The sequence below is a fragment of the Ammospiza caudacuta genome, chromosome 3 (genome assembly GCF_027887145.1).
Source record: "Ammospiza caudacuta isolate bAmmCau1 chromosome 3, bAmmCau1.pri, whole genome shotgun sequence".
Lineage (NCBI taxonomy): Eukaryota > Metazoa > Chordata > Aves > Passeriformes > Passerellidae > Ammospiza > Ammospiza caudacuta.
Genome location: NC_080595.1, coordinates 95006289 through 95025836, shown reverse-complemented (window position 1 = coordinate 95025836; position 19548 = coordinate 95006289). Strand labels below are relative to the sequence as shown.

The window sequence follows — 19548 nt, the reverse complement described above, 5'->3', positions numbered from 1 at the left end:
GTTGCAAACTTGAGAGAAAAATTTTTAAAAAATTTGTACTGTGTCTAGGAACTCATCATTTGTCTGTGAAATACTATAGAATATACATATTCAGGCCTCTAATTCATTTTGTAGGAGATCTTCACTAAGCAGGCAATAGCCTGTGATTTAAAAAAATGTTTAAAGGGATAATAAGCCATTTTACTGCATAAATTCACTTATTTATTTTTCCTTTCTGGCAAAGTTTAATAAAAGACACGATATTTTGAATATTTCTTCACTCCTAATATTTTCTTTAAAAGACACAATATTTCTTCACTCCTAATATTTTCTTTTATTGTATTTTTATCCTCCTTTGCTGCTGTTTGACAGTGCTCCAAAGGAGTGGAATCCAGCTTAAAAGAATACGTGCATCTTCCCTAGCTCCAAATGCCCAGAACAAATGGAAAAGCTGAACAGATTTTTGTAAATTTTACTCAGCTGTTAGCTTCAAAAAGGATTGTCAAAAGACACAAATGCATCTGTTATCTTCAGCTAACTTCTTGCAAGAAATGATTTTGAAATTGCTTTTCATATATATAGTGACACACAAAACATAAAAGTATTGATATTAAAAACCACCAAATATCAAGGGACACTTTAGTTTGGACCAAGCATAGACCTGAGAGACAGCAGTAATTTTATATTTTGTTTTCCATGACCCTTTTGATACTCATACACTACAGCTACTAAACGATAATGAATACTGTATTTATTCATTCTTATATTTTCTGAGCAACTGATATTCTGTATTTCTAAACCATCTTGTCTTTAGTAAGTTTTCTGCACTGTATTAAGAGACTAAATGACAGAGAATTGACAGGCTGTTCTATGAGAAACCCTGGGTTTTCCTTCTTTTTTGAAAGCAAAGTAACTGCAAATGAGTTTTTCCTTCAGAGATGCCACCAGGGATTCTTACTGCAATGGTAGAATAAACAGTTTTTTGTTTTTTCTTAAACAGTGGCTTCACTTCTCTTAACCAAAGCAGACACTGTGCTGAAAGCTATCAGGGGCACTGGATGCACCTCCAAAAACTATCAAGAGCTATTTGAAACAAAATTTTGAAGCAGCTCAGCAGTTCTTAATCACAATCTTCCTTCAATTTCACACAACTGTAAAAGTAAAAACAAAACCATGATCTGTTTAACTCTGAAAACTGTTGTTTACAGTCTGTGGCCTTATGAATAGTGCCTTGATAGGGCAAGTAAAATGTCTGGTTTCTCACAACAACAGCAGTGAGAGAAAATGTGCTCAACAGCTCCATATATCATCATAAGAATTCAATATCCAGGACATTTTCTGTTCACTGTGCTTGAATTCAGAGAAAGACGAGATAAGGTTAGAAAAACACAGCAGAGATTACTTGTCACTTTAAAGCATCTGCCTGTGTTAACTGTTCTGTGCTGTAGGCTCTGAAACACCAACACAGCCTCTGAGACTGTGCTCAGAAGCAGCACTGTGATAAAGTACATGATAACTCAAGTGGGTGCTAGCTACAAGTGTTTGCAAGTATTAAGAATAATACACAAAGTAAAGCCCAGCCATTCCTAAAGCAAAGGGCTGACAGCTCAGGTGGGTGGACAGCCATATAGATTGAGTGTGTAACAAGGTAACTCAGCTTTCTGTGCAGAGTCATGGAGCTGAAGAGAAAGCGGCAAAACAGCGCTCAGAGCAAAAGCAAACGAAAAAAATTAATCTTTTCTAGTAGCAAACTCCTCTCTCCCTTCTTACTGCTTTTCTCATTGCTCCAGGGTATCAAGTGCCTCAGTCAATCCTATTACCTTGAGCTGAGACATCCTTAGTATGCGTGAGGGATTACAAGGCCTGGGAAGGTACAAGTCAGGGCTGAAAAACCGTGTTCTCCAGTAAACCCAGGAGCTGCCATCAACCAGCAAGAAACAGAGTCCTTCAGAGTTTACAGGCTCAGGCTTCCTAAGATTTAACTTTCTATAGCCCACCAAAAAAATGTCACTGCAATTGTTGAGGTGAAATGAGAGATGAGCCAAAGACAACCTAGTATCTAGGCTCAACACCCTGGGAAACTTATGAGCTGGCTGTAGTGAGCACCTCAAACTCAGCAGAGCTATGTAGCACAGTCTGCTGCTGCTCTTCTCTCCCAGGCTCCTCTAGCAACATAAATCACACTGAAAGATCTTTACGGGGTCAAAACCAAATTGAAAAGTGATTTCAAATATTATGTTACTAAGCAGTAGCACACCAATGGAAAATAAAATGTAATTTATGTCTCAGCACTGATACAGAGTCTGTTAAGCTAGTCCCAGAGAGTACTTCCAGAGCACAAGGCAGAACAGAGTTTATTACAGATTATTAGCAACTAAGCAGATTTCCTTTGTGTGCTTTTTACAGCCTAAGCATCACCCAATGCAGATGCATACCAACTAAAATTTTGGCTTGTCAACACTGCAATACTGTAATATAATTGGGAGAGAGGGTAAATACATTCTCAAAAAGCATGGGTGTCAATTAGATCATTTTTGGTTACCTAATAAAAAAACCTGGATTTTTAAAAGCTCCTGTGACAGGGTATTGGGAGTTAAACTGTAACTTTTAGATCATTACATTAGAGCTGTCTGTTAGATACATTTCCAAATACTGTATGAAAACATCAAGAAAAGCACCAGTGGAAAGCAGTGGTCCATTTAACTCCTCACCATGTGTCCAACTGTGGAAACACATATAAATGAAAGGAGAAAACTCTGGCACTTTCTGGGGTTGTTTTTCCCTTCTAATTCCTCCAGCATTCAGTTGCAGGAACCTGGCCCCTGTTGAACAAGACAGCCACTGTTCCACTGTGTAGATAACAGGGAACTCTGCAATTATTTTCAGTTAAAATACAAGTTTCATTGTAATATGGAATTAAAATGTTTTAAATTTTTCTAGACAACTGCCAGATTAAGGTCTACCACAAAATAAAGCACAGCTAGCTTTTTCATTTTGCCATTACTCCATTAAGATACATGAAATATCAGTTTTCAATTAGTGTCCTTTTATTATTCCCTTTTTGGCTCACAATCTTCACTATTTTGGATGCAACATGATCTTATGCCCAGGCAACAGCACAATTTAGTATCATTATTCAAGCTCTCTTCAGATCTTGCCAGCTTTTTCCAAGAAAAATACAAAAAACTAGGATCTGTAATTCTAGTATTCGCTGAACATGAAGAAGCAAGCCAGAAAAAAATCCCCAAAATTATAAGGCTGGCAAACCATTATAAAGCATCAGGGAAAAGCCTGGGCAAGCTTTGTTTCTGCTTCATGGATTCACTAACTGAGATCCAAACAAGGTTTATAAAGATAAAAATAAATAAAACAATATTTTACTGGACAGTGTTTGGCCTCTAGGGCAAACACTTGGTGATATTGACTGTCTGCCAAGGAGAGTGACAGTTGGAGTCACAGAATTTTATCAAAAAAGCCATTTTCCTTTCCTCCCACTTGGCAAAATAGAACATTATCTTAGCAGAGCAGGTTTCTAACTTGGGCTTTTCAAAAACTGCAAAGTGTGTTGCTGTGAAAGACAGGACATGGTCACATTGCCAACTTTGGCACACAGGCAGGAAAACCACAATCTGTGCAGGCCAGTGCTCAGTAAATGAGCTTAGCCCAGTACTGTTTGCTTTCATCTGTTGCACAGAAATCTGGGGTTGAAAGGCCATGGTCAGAGGGTCTCCAGGGGATGATGATGTCCCACCCCATGGCTGACATAACCCTATGCTTCCAGGACCTGTACCGTGCACCTCAAGGGCAATGGTTTCTTTACAGACGTAGCCTCACAAAGCTAAAATTACCCAGGAGCAACTGAGCACAATCATCCAGAGTCAGCCAAGGAAAAAAAGAAAAGTCTGATGTTTTGTGTACTCTGAGGTAAAAACACCAGCTGACAGACATCTATCACTTCCTAGCTCTACCCCATGCACAAATCAAAGGGAATCCCAAATACACAACATGGGACTGAGCATGCACAGAAACAATACAGGACACACAGCCTTGGCACACAGGAAGAGACTCCCACTTAACCTGTCATGGGTAAAGCAGGGAAGACTTTACCACAGATTACTGGTAATGTAAGAGACAAGGAATACATCCTCTTGGATTAGACAACAAAAATGTTCACTTCTTAATAGGAAACATGAACTACTCAGCTGCATGGATTACTACTGCTGGCCAATCCTTGAAATTTATAATTATTGCAATTTATTGGCATCCAGGAGATTCTTCCATTTTATGGCCTCTGAATGTACAACCCAGTAACAATTCTGACTTTGTCTATTAAAATAACATTGAAGCAATCAGTGGCTGCTGCTGTACCCAAGTGACCACCATGTACAGATTCCCTATTTCCAAGCACACAAGATGCAAAGTGAGAAACAATGCAGGCACCTATTTCCTAAAACAGGAGTTTTCAGCAGCTGTACATCAGTGTAACTCTCTTAAAGTCAATGACTTGATTTTGTTTTACAACCACTTTTTTGCTTCAAAATCTACCAAAAGACTACTTTTCAGTAAACATAGCTCAGGAACACTAATTAGAGGTGCCTTAAGTACAAACAGGAAATACAGACGAATAGAGGCTACCTGGTTTCATGTTACAAACTGTTAAGAACATTCAGTCCCACTAAGATGATGATTCTTTCATAGCTGCCAGAACAAACACAGACTCAGCACACTTCCTCCTCAACAGCTGGTTATTTAGGATTTGCATCAATACTCAACCTACAGACTATGTAACTACAGGGGAGAAGACAGAAGCATCATAAAAAGGCTGAGCTGTTATGTCATATCATCATGAATTCAGTTGTCTCTGTTGCATTTGTAAAAATCATACCCTCCAACCACATTACAAAAGAAATAAAAATCACAATTTACCATGCCTGCAACAATGTTTGCTTTGGAAAATTTCTAGGATTGCTGAGAACTTCCAAAGTAACATACAGAAGAATGTTTTCACCACTGGAAATCTTTATGTTGTTGCTGAGGATTTTTTTTAAGCCTGAAAGACTTTTTGTAATTATTCTAGCTACTGTAGCCTAAATTTGATGAAATTTCTTTAAATTTCACTTTAACGAACTGATTAAAAATCCAATGGCATTTTCCACCTTGGTCTACATTTTAGTATAACAGACAGTCATACAACTACAGAAGACAAGACCTCTGAAAGGGTTTATGGCCCCCAGGTATCTCTCTTTTTCCAAAAGTAACACGTTTCTAATGAAACAGAAGCTGTTCCTTACCTGAAAAGAGTTCATGCATCGAAGTGAAGGAGGCAGAGATGTGGTACTCAGACCCAGTATCAACAATAATTCCAAACATGTTTCTGATGGAAACTTTAAAGGATGAACTCCCATATCATCTTCCCATGCATCAGCAAGCCTATAGAGTTAAAAAAAGCTTCTTCATTTTCTTAAAATAAATCTAAACCATAAGTTTCAATTAAGTATTAAAATGTGTCATATTACTGTGATAAAAAATTCCCTTCATGTTTTCCCTGTAAAAGTCAAAGATCAGTGTGTTTTACCAGAAAAACACTGTGCATTTAGATAAAGTGCCTTACCCATACCACCAATATCTTTCAAAAATATACATAATGTGAAAGGAAAACTTACCCTATTTTAGAAAAATTCACTCGTGTTTCTAATTCAGTTTCATTACTTGTGAACAAAATTTCATCTGTCACTTGTAATTTCCCATTATACAATGATTTTACACATAGCGTATTTTTTGCAGTACTTTAATATATATATTAATATATAATTATATAATGCCTCCACTTTTTATTTTGTTTCTAGAAAGATTCCCTTCAATTTTGAAGACAGGAGGTCAGACATGATTTTCAAAACTGATGTTCATTATGCTCACTGGGAACTTACTAACAGTCTACACAAAGCAAAAATCAATCCCAGTTCATCTTCTACAGATTTTTTATTTGGATGTAGTAAAAGTTATTTCTAGAGTCACTCATAAAAACAACATTTCAGAAGCATATTCCTATAAACTGTTCCCACTATCACATGCTGAAGAACACGATTAGTTCAACAAGATTTACTCAAAATACAAGATCATTCTGCTTCCTATAGTTCAGGATTATTTCTTCCATAATACACAAACTGACAGACTGATCAGTGATCCAGCTACTTTAATAACTTTGGGTAGGTAATATCAGATACTCCTGAGTAAGATGAATGCCATTTATTCTCAGCACATCTGAGTGCACTGCTTCAGAAGACAATGCTTGCTACCCTTCCCTGTCCAAGACTTCAAGATTTCACTAAACAATCTTAGCATCAGCTTTCACTTTTGAATTCCTCCAGCTCTTCTGACTGAACCACTGCCTGTGAACATAACAGCTTATTTAAATGTACTTTCTAGAAATAGCTGCATTTTTTAGACACTTAGGGCCCCAGCATTCAGCATGGTGAAAACTGAGCAAATACTCTCTTCACAATATCTGTGTCACCCTGGATGGTTCTCATTCTCCCAGGCCTCCCAAACCAAATGACTCACTGTAAAGTCTTGCTTCTTACACATAGGCTTGCATATACACTTTTTATACACAGCACCTTCTTAGTTCTTCTAGAAGATGTCCTACTTAGCATAATTTACACATCTTTCTTCAGAGTGGGTGTACTTTCACTTTCTTACCTCCATTTGTCTGAAATCGGCCACTTAAATTTCACCTCTTTGCTTTTTTTTCTAATATTTACATCTTTCCTAATTCTCTTTCCTAATTTATCTATGCATACATAAGAATCCAACTCTGCTTTGATACACAGAAGCAAGACCTATAATGCAAAGAATGCCAGAGGGGCTTTCATCTCCCTAAAAGAAGTGTTTTCTCTCTTTTTTTTTTTGTCCCCACAATAAAAGACAAAGAGAATCATATCATATCTAGATTACCAGATATATAATTTCTTTTCTCAAACCTCACCAGAATGAGTCATCTTGACAAAAGAAGATCTAAGTTTTACATGGTAAGGAGACAGAGGAAGGCACCCCCTGGCTCTTCTAATGGCAGCGCATCATTTAAGATTTCCAACTTATCTGAGACCATACCAAAGGGCAGAGGCCAAAACCTCCCACACATTAACACGTTTTATAATATGTACTATCTCATTGGACATTTATATTGTGACACATGGATCTGGAAAAGTTGTTAAAGCTACTACAAAAAACCCCAACTGACCACTAGGACAGGAAGGTAAGATGTTTAGAAGAGACTCTGGAGTATTCTCATTATTGGAAGGTACAAACCTCCAGTTAAGTCACAAATACTAGGTCAGTGTTGAATGGAAACCGGATTATTTTATAAGACTACAGACTACACAAGTGGCCAAGCCCAGAAAAGGCAGCCCTGACTAGTTCAGAGTTCCAGGCTGGATGGGGCTCTCTCTGAGCAACCTGGTCTACTGGAAGGCATCCCTCCCCACAGCAGGAGGATAACAACTAGAAGATCCTTAAGGTCCCTTCCAACCTAAACCATTCTGTGATTCTATAAATGTTCCAGGAGAAAGACAAAGCTAGATGATGAGCCCTAAGTACTCAGTAACCAAGGAGTCTTGTTAACTGTAATCCAGAATGGAGTTTTACATTTCCTTATCCCTTGGTAATTTCACTTCCCCACGTAATTAGAAATTTACCTTTATATGCTCCTTACTCATTCTTTTCTCTACATGTTCTACAATCTGGTGATGCAGGAAAATTTAGGTGAAGTTAGCAAAATAGGGGCTCTCTTTTTCAGAAATCAGCAAGTCTAAACAAAGCACTGTTCAGGCACCTACAAACACATCTAGAGAGTTTGGAGACTGGAGGTGGTATACTAAGGTTCTGGGTCTTGGGAAGGTGTTTCCACAGATCAACACCCTTTCTTCAAAGAAACTTTTCAGAACTCCAAGCAATATTCAAAACATCACAACTTACATCAGTACCCTGATTCTGTTCTTGTGTTTTGATACAAGGATTTTTTGGAGATGCCTCCTCATTTTAAAGTCCAACTACTACAGCCCTGACACCAAACTGGGGATTTTTCTTTTGTGGCTGTTGGTTTATCTGAGAGAAAGAAGATTTGCATAAAGACATTTAGCCTAATTATATTGGAGTTCTTGTTTATTAATTGCTCAATTATTAATATTTCCTGAAATTATTCCAGTGCATTCCCTTATTACAAACAAAACATATCCCAGCATTTACTGCTCCAGGAACACACATGTTAGGAATTAGTCCTTCTGACTTGCCCTTTCACAGCATTTAACACAAATGGTTGTGGAAAAGTCACTGCTTTATTAGATCATTTCTCTTTGTTCTTCTTTATCCCTGTTGCTGTTAGAAGCACTTTTGCATAATCTCTATTGTAGAGGAAAGATAAGCACCTATGCCTAAAACAAAAGCAACACAAACCACAAAGAATCCACTGTTTTTCACCTTAGTCTCTCTATATAAAGGGAATTGTCTCACTTCCAGTACAGAAGACTTTGCTTTTTACTGGAAGAGGTAGATGGGCAGATAATGCTCCTCAGGAGAGTGAGCATCCACAGAGGACAGCTCAGCTGATCACTCCCAGATATCACAGCACAGCTTCTACGCTGGCTGAAAGGAATAAGGGGGAGATAAGACATAAGCTTGAAGAAAGTGAGGCTGACAATAGAAATTATGCTGTACTTCTTCAGCAAATATTCAACTTTTCTACACCACAAAGAAATCTTGAGATTCTGGACTTCATAATCTGACATAAGAAAATATGATTCTCAGTATCAAACAAAATTTATAAATTCTAAACAAATTCCCTAAGTCATTGAGGGGTGCAAGACTGCACCTATTTTGAATCAATTTTGTGACAAGTAAAATCTTACCACTAACTATTGGCCTTGCCAGTATTTGAGGGAAATGTTTTAGATACCAGGCTTTAAAATATTAAGATGTAGGAAAACATACTCAGGAAAATTTTACTAACTCTGACCATGCTCTGAATCAAGAAAAGAGCATGCCAGAGTGATTTTTTTTCACAGGATGTTAAATCCACCTCTGCAAATCACCATTATCATGCAGTTTTGTCTGTCAGTGATCTCACCAACAGGAAAACACAAATAATTCTAAGCATTTTTTTCTGTGACTCCATTCTTTCCATTTTCTCTCTTTTCCTTATCCCACTCTTCCCCAAAAGTTGTATTAATCCTTTTTAGCTTATTTCAACCAAATTTTCTTAAGAAAGATCTCAAAAAAATTAGATTTGGGGAAGTTTCACGTTTTCCTGATTTTCAGGAGAGTACAGAGAACAAATGCACATCAGTTGCTCCACAGAGAAAAGCTGCTAATGGAACACAGCAACATATATACCAGCTAATCAAGTGGTGTTTGCTAGGGAGAATATGAGCATGAATTTATTAATATGGTATTTCTATCTAGCAAAATCAACTATTATAAACAAAGTAAACGTTCTTCAGAGCCCACCACACTCCCTAATGAGTGAAACAAACTGAGAGACTTGGTGCTTTTACTTAAGTGCACTCTATGTTGTGGGTTCAGGAGAACTGTAAAAAAAAATCTTAAATTTTGAGGCAGGAAGAAGAGTTGGTGATAATTGAATTGATCCCTAGTAAGAACAACAGTCAGAGGCTTCCCCAGTGTTAATCAAACTTGAGGTACAAGCTCTGCAGATCATAGTGAAACCTCAAACTCAGAACTTCTTCTGTTCAATTTAAGAGATATCTATTAGTCTCACCCATGAAAACACAATTAACAGACATTAGATTGAAAGATACAACTAGAACCTTCACGTAACTTTCATTCTGAAAAGAACAGAACCACATACAATGAATGCTAATAAAACTTCCATATATTTCTGGCACACAATTCAGAACTGAACTGAAGTAGTACAGAAATGAAGAAGTAAAACTCTGCTCAAGGAGGGCGATACTTGGCTAGATGCTGATGTGAAACAACAATGTGCTTTGTGCTAAACTGTTAGAACAGAGCACTCCAAACAAGTAAGAGATAAAGCTGACAAACTATCTTCCCCCTTGTCCTTTTCAATACTTTCTCTAAGGAACTGGTCATTTAAAGGAGAAATTTATAACTTTTTATATGATTCTCACATTCCCATAACCAGTCAAAGAAATACAGCTAGAAAAGCAAAGTTCCCATAGTCATATGTATAAAATGTTTTTAAAAATGAAGTGGTATTTTCAAAGTTGTTTAGTTGATAATAACGTGAAATCCAGGAAAATTTTGATTTCTTTAAAAAATAAAAAGAAATCAAGAAATGCTCTCTGAAATTCAAGCAATTAATTCTGAAAGCAGAGAGGAGTAAAACTTGAAAATTACTCACATAATATGAAAGACAGTCACTTCTCTAACAGAAACAATTGATCACAATGGTTTTAGAAAATGTTTTACATTTGAATCACCATGCATCAGGGAATGATATTTGTCTACTGCTCCCTGTGGAATTCATCCCAATGAATTGTCTATATGTGTTAGAATAACATTTCAAAACTGTGTTCTTAAAAGCAAGTTTTAAAACACCAAAATAACGACTTGCATTCATTTCATAATTTCTTGATATAAGTAGTAAGCTAACACAGTTATCCATCAGGTCATGGAACCCACCCACAACATCCTAAGTCTTCATGGAAAAATGCAATATACATGGCAAATCAGGGAAGCAAAAGAAAACTTTGTATCTCAAACTTGAGAAAAACTGAAGAAGAGTCTCACAAGACTTTTTAAAACTGGACCAGGCTTCTGACCAGACTGCATTTATTTGAAAAGAAGCCTCTTCCATCAGTGCTAAAGTCATTTATCAATAATAATCCTTCATTGTACATGAGATTCACTTTTAAATGCAACTGAGCTGTCTCAGCAACAGACAAAGTAAGGCTTTGAAGAGGAACAGATAAGCCCTTTTTTCCTTTCCAGAACATCCCCATCATCACCTCTAATTTAGCAAGCTACTTCTATAAATACACTAACTGAGGATAGTCTACACAGGTCAAAACTGGAAAAAGCAAAAGCTCTCACTCAGTGTTGCTGAGGCAATGTACCAACTAGATTTTATTAATTATGATCTAGGTAAATGTGCTCTGCATTTAGGGCTCCAAATGCTGTGAGACTCTTGAAGGAGATGTTAACTGTAGCTTCAGTGCTTTGATGAATCAAGCCTGTGCTGAAGAATCCAATATAAAAGCTGACAGAAGCTCAGCCCTGAATCTCAGAGCTCACTGAATGTTGTTAAAGCTGCCCTTTCCACAAGCTATAGCTCTGAGATAAATGACAGATGACTTTACTGAACCAAAGAACAAACCTGTTAAATTAAATAACTATTTGTAAAAGTGATTTAATCTAAAAACAATTCTTAATTATGGTTGATGATGTGTCTATATACTTAATGTACCAGGAGGCTAAGTTATTTATACTTTTAATTATCCCTCCAGCGATCTAAAAACAACATAAAAATCAATGCCTGCTCATTAGCTACTGAACTCTTACCAAAATTTAAATAATATGGACGACTCAGAAGTGCAGTATTTCACAGCCTACAGTGAAAGTACTTTTTCCTTTGGAAAAAAAACTTGCTTTGTAGAACCACTGCTTCTGTCCTGAAACTAACATCTGTGCTCATGTTCTACCATTCATTATTTATCCTGAGCAGCTGGGAGTGTCAAGTGTGGGTCTGGAGCAAATTTTCCCTGGGATCTTTACCAGTTGCATGGTATCCCAAACCAATAGGTATTAAATCTCTCATAAGAAACAAAAACATAAGAACAGAAATTTTACCCACTGGTGTCCCTGCAAGGAAATGAGCAAGAGAAGAGCAAAATATTTAGGGAAGTAAGAAGGCAGTGAGCATTCCTTTGTATTTTTTGGAATGGACTACAGTGGTCAATACAGAAGCTCCATCTTGAAGTTTTAAAATTTTCTTTTTCAGTGTAGCACTACAGAGACAAGACTTCATTTAACTGAATTTCTGTATTTTCACATGGCCTTAAATATTATCAGTTGCAAAGCAATCTCATTATAAAATTACTGATATATAATCCTTACACTAAAGTGCATCATATATATAGCATATTGTACATATACGTTAATGTAGTACATTTAATTATATTAGTTATATATACAACAATCCTATTAAAATATCATGATACATATTTCTATAAATTACTATAAGAGGTGCTTACAGAAGGACATGCTCACTATTAACAGTCTTCTAGCTTTTTTTCCCTGAGTAATGAATACTTTGATTGGACAAAATATGCAAATCTGGAGTCTAGGAAAAAAGAAGTTAGCTAGAAATCCACTGCAAAAACAATTCACTAGGTTTAAAATACCCTGTCCTGCAAAATGTAAGCCCTTCTTGAACTTTCAATGTGTCACCATTTGAAAAGGGCGAGTTATTTAATACTAATAAGAAAGCCTTATAATGAAAATTCAGATTTAATCTCACCAGAGTACTAGTGTCATAATATTTTTCAGATGGGCTGACATAAGAGGTATCAACTGGTCTTGTAGTATTTCAAAGCACCTTTTAATTAAAATCATGCTATTTGCTCTGATGAATGCTTTTATGATTTAAAATACATACTCCACATGCAGTTTTCTCATTTCTAACTCCAGTATATAGCATAGATTAAATAACTCATGCTAAAAGGTACATTAAAAGCCAGTGGATTAAATAATTTTGTTTGCATTAAACAACTACATATTAATCTCAATGGCATTAATTTTATTAATGCACTTGAAATTATTTTATAACTTCTTGACATTTTTTGATCATTGCAAGCTATTTAAGGGAAGTCAGAAAGAGAAGTAAAGCTGCCTATTTCAAACTGTAAAGCAAAGCCCAAATCACTTCACACCAACCAACATTTTTAGTAGACTCAACTGCCCTATATTAACTTAAATGTAACTACATTGGTTTTGGGATATTTATTAGGAAATGCTATTTGCAGAACAAAGCCTCTGCATAGTCCACAGAATTAAATTCTTTTTTTCTCAAAGGGTAAAGGTCAAAAGCAGAAAACCAAACAATTGTGTTAATATACTGGTCCAAGACAGACAAGGTTGTTTACAATCAGATTATTCCTCTGAAGCACAGAAAGCTATCTCAACATACTGCAACTTCTTGCATGGCAATAAATCATGACATTTTAATTCTGTCCAGGAGTAACTTTGCCTTGGAGTATGTAATTTCAAAGTAATGCTCAGCATACTTCTCCAGACTAAATATTCTTGGGTGTTCACCAACTTCTTTTCTACATTGCCTTCTCTCCTCCATCTGGCTGCTATGCAATTTCAAAAGCATTAATTTTAAGCTGCAAACTCTTATCACCCATAAAATATTTTCATTCCATTGCAAAACAGCACCAACTGTACAGTCTCTGTGGAAGACAAAACACAATTTCAGCTGCAAGAATCACTGAAATAAAGCTTAAATATCACAGAAGGATTAGCAGGTGTTCATCTATTCTGAAATCTGTAGGTTGAAGATTCATAGGATATAGGATATAAAATGGATGTACGAAAACCTAAATCAAGCAACAATGTCTAAAACAGACATGTTCAATGGGACACCTAGATATGTGGGACCACAAACACTCACAAATGTACTAAATTTAAAATTCTCAACTGTACTCAAACTGTACAGATGGTCTGTGAGTACAACCAAGACATATTTAGTCTTTGTTTAGTTTCAGCACCAGGTAAGCAGAAATAGGCTCATCAAAGAATGAAGTGAAAAAGTTATTTTAATTTCATGGGAACTGGTCTTGGATATAAAAATCCCAAACCTGAATATGCTCTACCAGAATATGCTCTACCAGAAAAACCACAGTTCATAAAGGCATAGCAGCAGCAGATCTAGCCACAGAGTCAACCCATAGCAACAACTGTCTATGGATAGAGACAGTCTTTCTTCATTCATCTACAAGATCAACAGCTTACTGCAAAAACTAAACCTGTAAAAGCAGAAAACTGCTGCAAATGTTCATCAGTTACAGTGAAGGTCTTTTTAGAGCAACTAACTGAGGAATAGAAGCTCACAGAGAAAAAGCTCCTGCTGGGCTTGTGATGTCAAACATCTAGATATAACAGGAAGAAAACATGGCAGACAGTGAATTCTGTCACAATATATATTTTTTAAACTACTTTTAAAAAAATCCTACATAATTTTTGCCTACCTGGGTGCAAGAGTAGAATCACATTCATTTAATTTTCCTACAAAACCAAGAAAAGCACTGGAGTTTAGCTCTTGCTGAGCACTGCCTAAAGTCTGCTGTGACTGCTCTTTAACATCCACACTATGCAGAATTGCTGGTGCAGCTCCAAAGTACAATGCAATTGCTGACTTCTCAGCAGCAAAGCAATGAGGTCCCACTAAAAGGAGAGGCAAATTACTCTCATAAAAACTGCATGGCCAAAGCTTTAGAATAAGCTTCTTCTCCTTCATGGTTGTGTTAAGGCTTTAAGCTGCTTTTTTTTTTTCATGTCTTACTGCATCCCAGGTAGAAAGAATTAAAGTAACTTTTCTGAAAACAATAAAGATCAGATTCCTGCAGCCAGATCACTGCTGAGAATTCACCATAGTGGAGGATGGCAATAGCAAAAGTAGTACTATGACTCTACAATGCAGTTTTCTTGAATATAGCTGTGCAACTCAGAATGATCAGATAGATTTGAATGCTTTCTAAAATACTTTTCTTCACCTTAAGCACCTCTTGATTCCTTCCTGGATACATCTTGCTCTAAATTAGAACAGATTGCTCATTATATCCCTAATGTATGACAATAACTGTAGACTACTGTGCTTGGGCTGGATTCAGAGGACACAGCAGTGGGCTACTGACTTGTGCTAGCAGCCTGACTGGTGCCATCTTACTTGCAAGGAATACCCAATGTGAGCAGCGACACCATCAAACTAAAAAGCCTCTCTTCCCAGTATGTCTGAACCAAATACTTGAATTCTCAGGTTACATCTCTTTATTTGATTTTTTCTAAACTCTTAAGACTTTGGATATGTATTTAAGGGTATATAAAGGCCACTTGCCCCAGCAAATGTGAATATGCCTCTTCTAATAGCACTTATTTCCTGAAGGGTGCAAGTGCATAGTAGAGCTGTAGAAAAACAAAGTACTGTGTAAAAGCTCCTTCAGGGCACCTGCTGACATCAATATAGTTACTCTAGTAAATGTAAAGCAATTCCAGACAGCTCACCCTTAAAAGGTTCATTTAATTTTAGGGAAGCCTGCTTATGGGACTAGTGATGTCTGCTGGACTGGCTGCTTTCCTCAGCAGACTCTTCTTGCAACTGTTGTTGTCAACCCATAGGTTTTTTTTCATCATTAACAATGTATTCCTCTAGATGAACACTTGCTTTACAGATATTGTGGGAAAAGTATAACACAAAAGGTTTATCTCCAAAATTGTGCAAATAAAGCAAATGTGCTTAAAAGTCAGGGCAGGAGAAGGAATATGGAGGTAACTGACAAGACAGACAGAAAATATAAAATCACAGAATCACTTTGATTGGGATAGACCTGTAAGATCATACAGTACAGCTGTTACCCTAACACTATCAAGTCCAAGTACTGCCACCAACACTCCATTATCCCAGGAAAAAAAAAAAAGCTATTTGCCTTGGTGTATTTTTTCTGTAAACCAAACTCAAGAACTTACAGAATCTTATCAAGGAAGTCTAGAGATGGGTCATACATGTGGAGCACCTTCTCCTCACTGTCTGCACGTTGGCAGCATCTCCTGCATGTAGCTGAGCTTCCCACCTGAAGGCTGAGACAACAGGCTGTCTCTCAGCCCCTCCAGGGGCTGACACTAGGTAGAAGGACCAGAAAAAACTCAAAATATCTCTGCTGTCTCCTGGGCTCCACTTCCACCAAACTCTCACACAAGAATAATTTTACAGGCTCTTTCCTCATGCTTTCCCCTCTCAAGGCTGGAAACTCCAATCATAAAATAGGAGACTCAGGAGGAAGACATAAATGTCATTTCCAAAAATATTGGCATGTCTAAATTTTTGAATGCCCAGATGTTATCAATAACACTACTCTCCTGAAGGTGCCTTTACATCTCTCCATGAAACTATAATCTTTATTTAAAAATCATCAAAATGAGGTGTTATAGTAGTGAACATAAAAAATATGGTGTCAGGTATCCTATTATCAATACAAGGGCCCTTCAGAGAAAGTTTTCCTCTGTACAAATGCTACATCCAGTGTCTGAGAATTATTTTTCACCATGTAAAATGTGAAAGGTTGATAAAGAGGCAATCAAAAAATCCAAAACCATCATTCTAAACAGTGGCAAGGCAGATCAAATACAAGAATTCTAGTTTTCTATTCTTTTGTACTAATTCAGTACAAAAGGTTCCAAAAACCTTATAAGCAGTATGTCCAGATCCACTGAGGGTCAGATGCTTAAGAAAGAGAAGACCTATGTAATTTGAAATGGCATTTAATTCACTTCAGTTCACCCAATCACTTCTCAGGTGAGCAAATTATTCTAAGAGCAAGGGGATAAAAAAAAAAGCTGGAGGCTGTAAAGATAATTTAGTTTTCAAAGAGAAGTAGAAGTTCTCATAATGAAAACAGGGCAGTGAACCAAGCTGCAGTACCATAGCAAGGTCTTTTACCGATATATCTATTTCAAAATAAAGTAGTATAAAATGTGCAAGATTTTTTTAAAAAATACCTACTATTCTTGATCTCTTATAATAATTCTAAGCATCACAAATGCAATGTCAAGAATTATTTTGAGTTATTAAGCTCCTAGTTTCATCCGTGACTGATTTGTTTTCCAGTTTAATTTGTTTGAAGTCCTCCTTGATTCAGTGAGACATTACTGAAGTCAGTCCAAAAATACCTGGTTTGCTTGCCCAAAACAGCTACCAGCTGATTTCCAAATTGGTAACTCTGATTGAAATATCTACAGAGCAGCAGCAACTATGTCATGCGTGCCCAACTGCAATAATCATTATTAACAAAATCTAAAATCTCAGAGATGCTGCAGAAAAAACAAAAGAAGGCCCCACAATAGCAAAACAATTCCAGAGATGAACAATAATTGTTTGGTGTTTCATCAGATTTAACGATTTACTAACTCTTCATCCTTAAAAGCAGAACTTTGTATCCAGACTAAATCATTCTACATTAAGCAAGGTAGGTAAAAAGGACATTCCAAGACAATGCTCCCATCACTTATGAAAACAAAACATCATTGGGGCATAGGAGGGATTACATATTCCTGTTGGATATTCACAGTGTAAAAATTCATGCAGATGCTGCTTAAAGACCAGTACCTGTAGCTTAATCACTAATCTAGAACACCTATGTGTCTGCATTAAGTCATTCAAGAGTCAGTGTCACTGCTTGAAAACACAGCAATACCATCCCCAGCCACATTCAGGCTTCCATTTTTTCTTCAAGGTTTTCTGGGACTATGCAGCTCAGTTACCTGTAGACTGCCCTGTATGAACTCTCAGTGAATCTAAATACTCTCACAGCAAACATTGAAAATTAAAACAGTAGAAATTTCCCCAAAGGAAGCTGAATGGAATAGTGTACGTATTTATCAATCTATAACCCTCACAAAAGGAGAACACCTGGTTTCTTGAGAGAGACAAAGAATGCACTTAAGTTTCTGGATAGACAGATTGCTCAGGTTTAAGCAAAGGAGTGAAAATGTATAAAGCAAGTCTGGTGCTTTGAAAATGTGGAACTTAAAACTTTCTGGCAACCACACTGTGGCCTCCTGCAAAATACCCTTCCTAAAAATATTAGGTTCAATTTTTATAATTTAGTTAAATGGCCTAATGTTAAATTGGATTTTTAATTTCCAAGCCTGTGGAAACAGTTTCATTTCTTAATTCCTCAAAGAAAACAAGAGGGAGTTGAACATGAAATATCTCATGAAATACATTCCACTTAATTTTCCTTCTAGAGTTTCCCAGGAGTAGGAAGTAGAGGGATGCTAAACTGAGGCCCCAACAGTGGCATATCTGAGTAAAAATTACCTCTTAGAGAAAGAACAGAGATTTGGGTGCTGAAGAGTGAGACTAAGAAATCTGATTAACTGTATAGGAGAATGAAATCTCCTGCTAGGGAATGAAGTCTATCTTCCAGCCTTTGCTTTTCTTCAGTATTGCAAGTATTTTTCTTCTATCAATGCTAAAGATTTTCACTGCTGGTTCCTAGTATAGTGAAATAGCCTTAAAGTTCAATGCTGCCACTCCAGCTTACATTTTATATTTGTTAATAGTAACTGAGGCTTTTTCAGTAAAGGAATTCAGAGAAAAGATCCCTCATACCTTTCTCTAATATTTCAATTCTATGTTTATCAAATTATCTTCATTTTTAAAGTGCTGTCTGAAGAGTAGCTTTGCTCTGCATGGCTGAACATAGGAAAGGTTTTGTCTTCAATAAGGCCTTAGATATCTAATCCCAAATCTCAGTGGGCCTTGTTAAAGCAACATCATAAAATTTTTACACATCCTTATGAGTTTGGAAAAAAAAATTGTTCTACGTCTCAGTCAGAGCTTATACTGACTAATATGGCCTTAGGGAAGGGACTGTTGAAATTCTTGCATCTAGCCACTAGAAATGGATTGATAGATGCAATTATGATAAATAAGCATAGGTTTATTAAGTAAGATTTTTTTTTTAATTAGTAGTTACAGGTGAAAAAAAGAAGACATTCAGACCCAATGCATAAATGCTGTAAAGCTGGTGTAACCTGCAATTTCTGTGCACTGTGAGCACACTGGGAGGTATTTGCATCACTCAGTCTTGGTACTCAGTGACCTGATGGATGAGCAGGGCTGATGAAGCTACTGGTTTCAACAGCTGACCCTGCCTGGACACCTGAACTGCTCATCACTCATTTCCTAAACTTCCATGGTTCAATGTGCAGTGTTTTTAAGCAATCCAAAATTGGCAACAATTTACTTTCACCCACATGCTCTACACTGCAGCACTTGAGGACTTGACTGTCAAGTGGCTCCGATGTCTGTGCTGCAAAAGCAAGGCAAGGTGCAGTAACCTCACCTAAGACCATGACTGAAAAGCAGGGTTGGCTTCTGCAAGACAATCTGAGTTTCCCATCTAGGCTGTGCAGGGAGAGTGGCAGAGAGGCACCAGCAAACCCAGTTAGCAATGTGTATCTATCCCCTTGCCTTGTTTCTAATGGTCCCACCACTGTCCCCAGGAAAGGCTCTAACCACAAACCATGGGAATTAAGCACTATGTAGAAAACAGCCCTAATATGAGCTCACTGCCACTGTCACACCAGGCAGCAGTCTCAACACTGTCACTGGTACCAGAGGGATGGTGTCTGTGACACCCTGCCCTAACAGTATTGAAACAGGTGTGCATTCAGGGCTGTGGAATAGCCACAAATAGTAACATTGGTTTTCTCAGCAAAGCAAACCAAGCAAGCAGCAGGGAAGAATTATCTATGAAGAAAAAAATCAAATTAAATCAAAGTTGAATGAACCAAAGGTCTGTATGATGA

At 37.0% G+C, this 19548-nt stretch overlaps 1 protein-coding gene across 1 annotated transcript in view; it reads right to left on the bottom strand.

Moving 5' to 3' along the window:
- The window catches only part of UBE3D (ubiquitin protein ligase E3D), a 76309-nt gene that overhangs the window by 26885 nt on the left and 29876 nt on the right, over nt 1-19548 (bottom strand). Inside the window, exon 9 of the mRNA XM_058801511.1 lies at nt 5271-5409. Coding sequence (XP_058657494.1) covers nt 5271-5409 — 139 coding nt within the window. The remainder of the gene's footprint in view (nt 1-5270; nt 5410-19548) is intronic.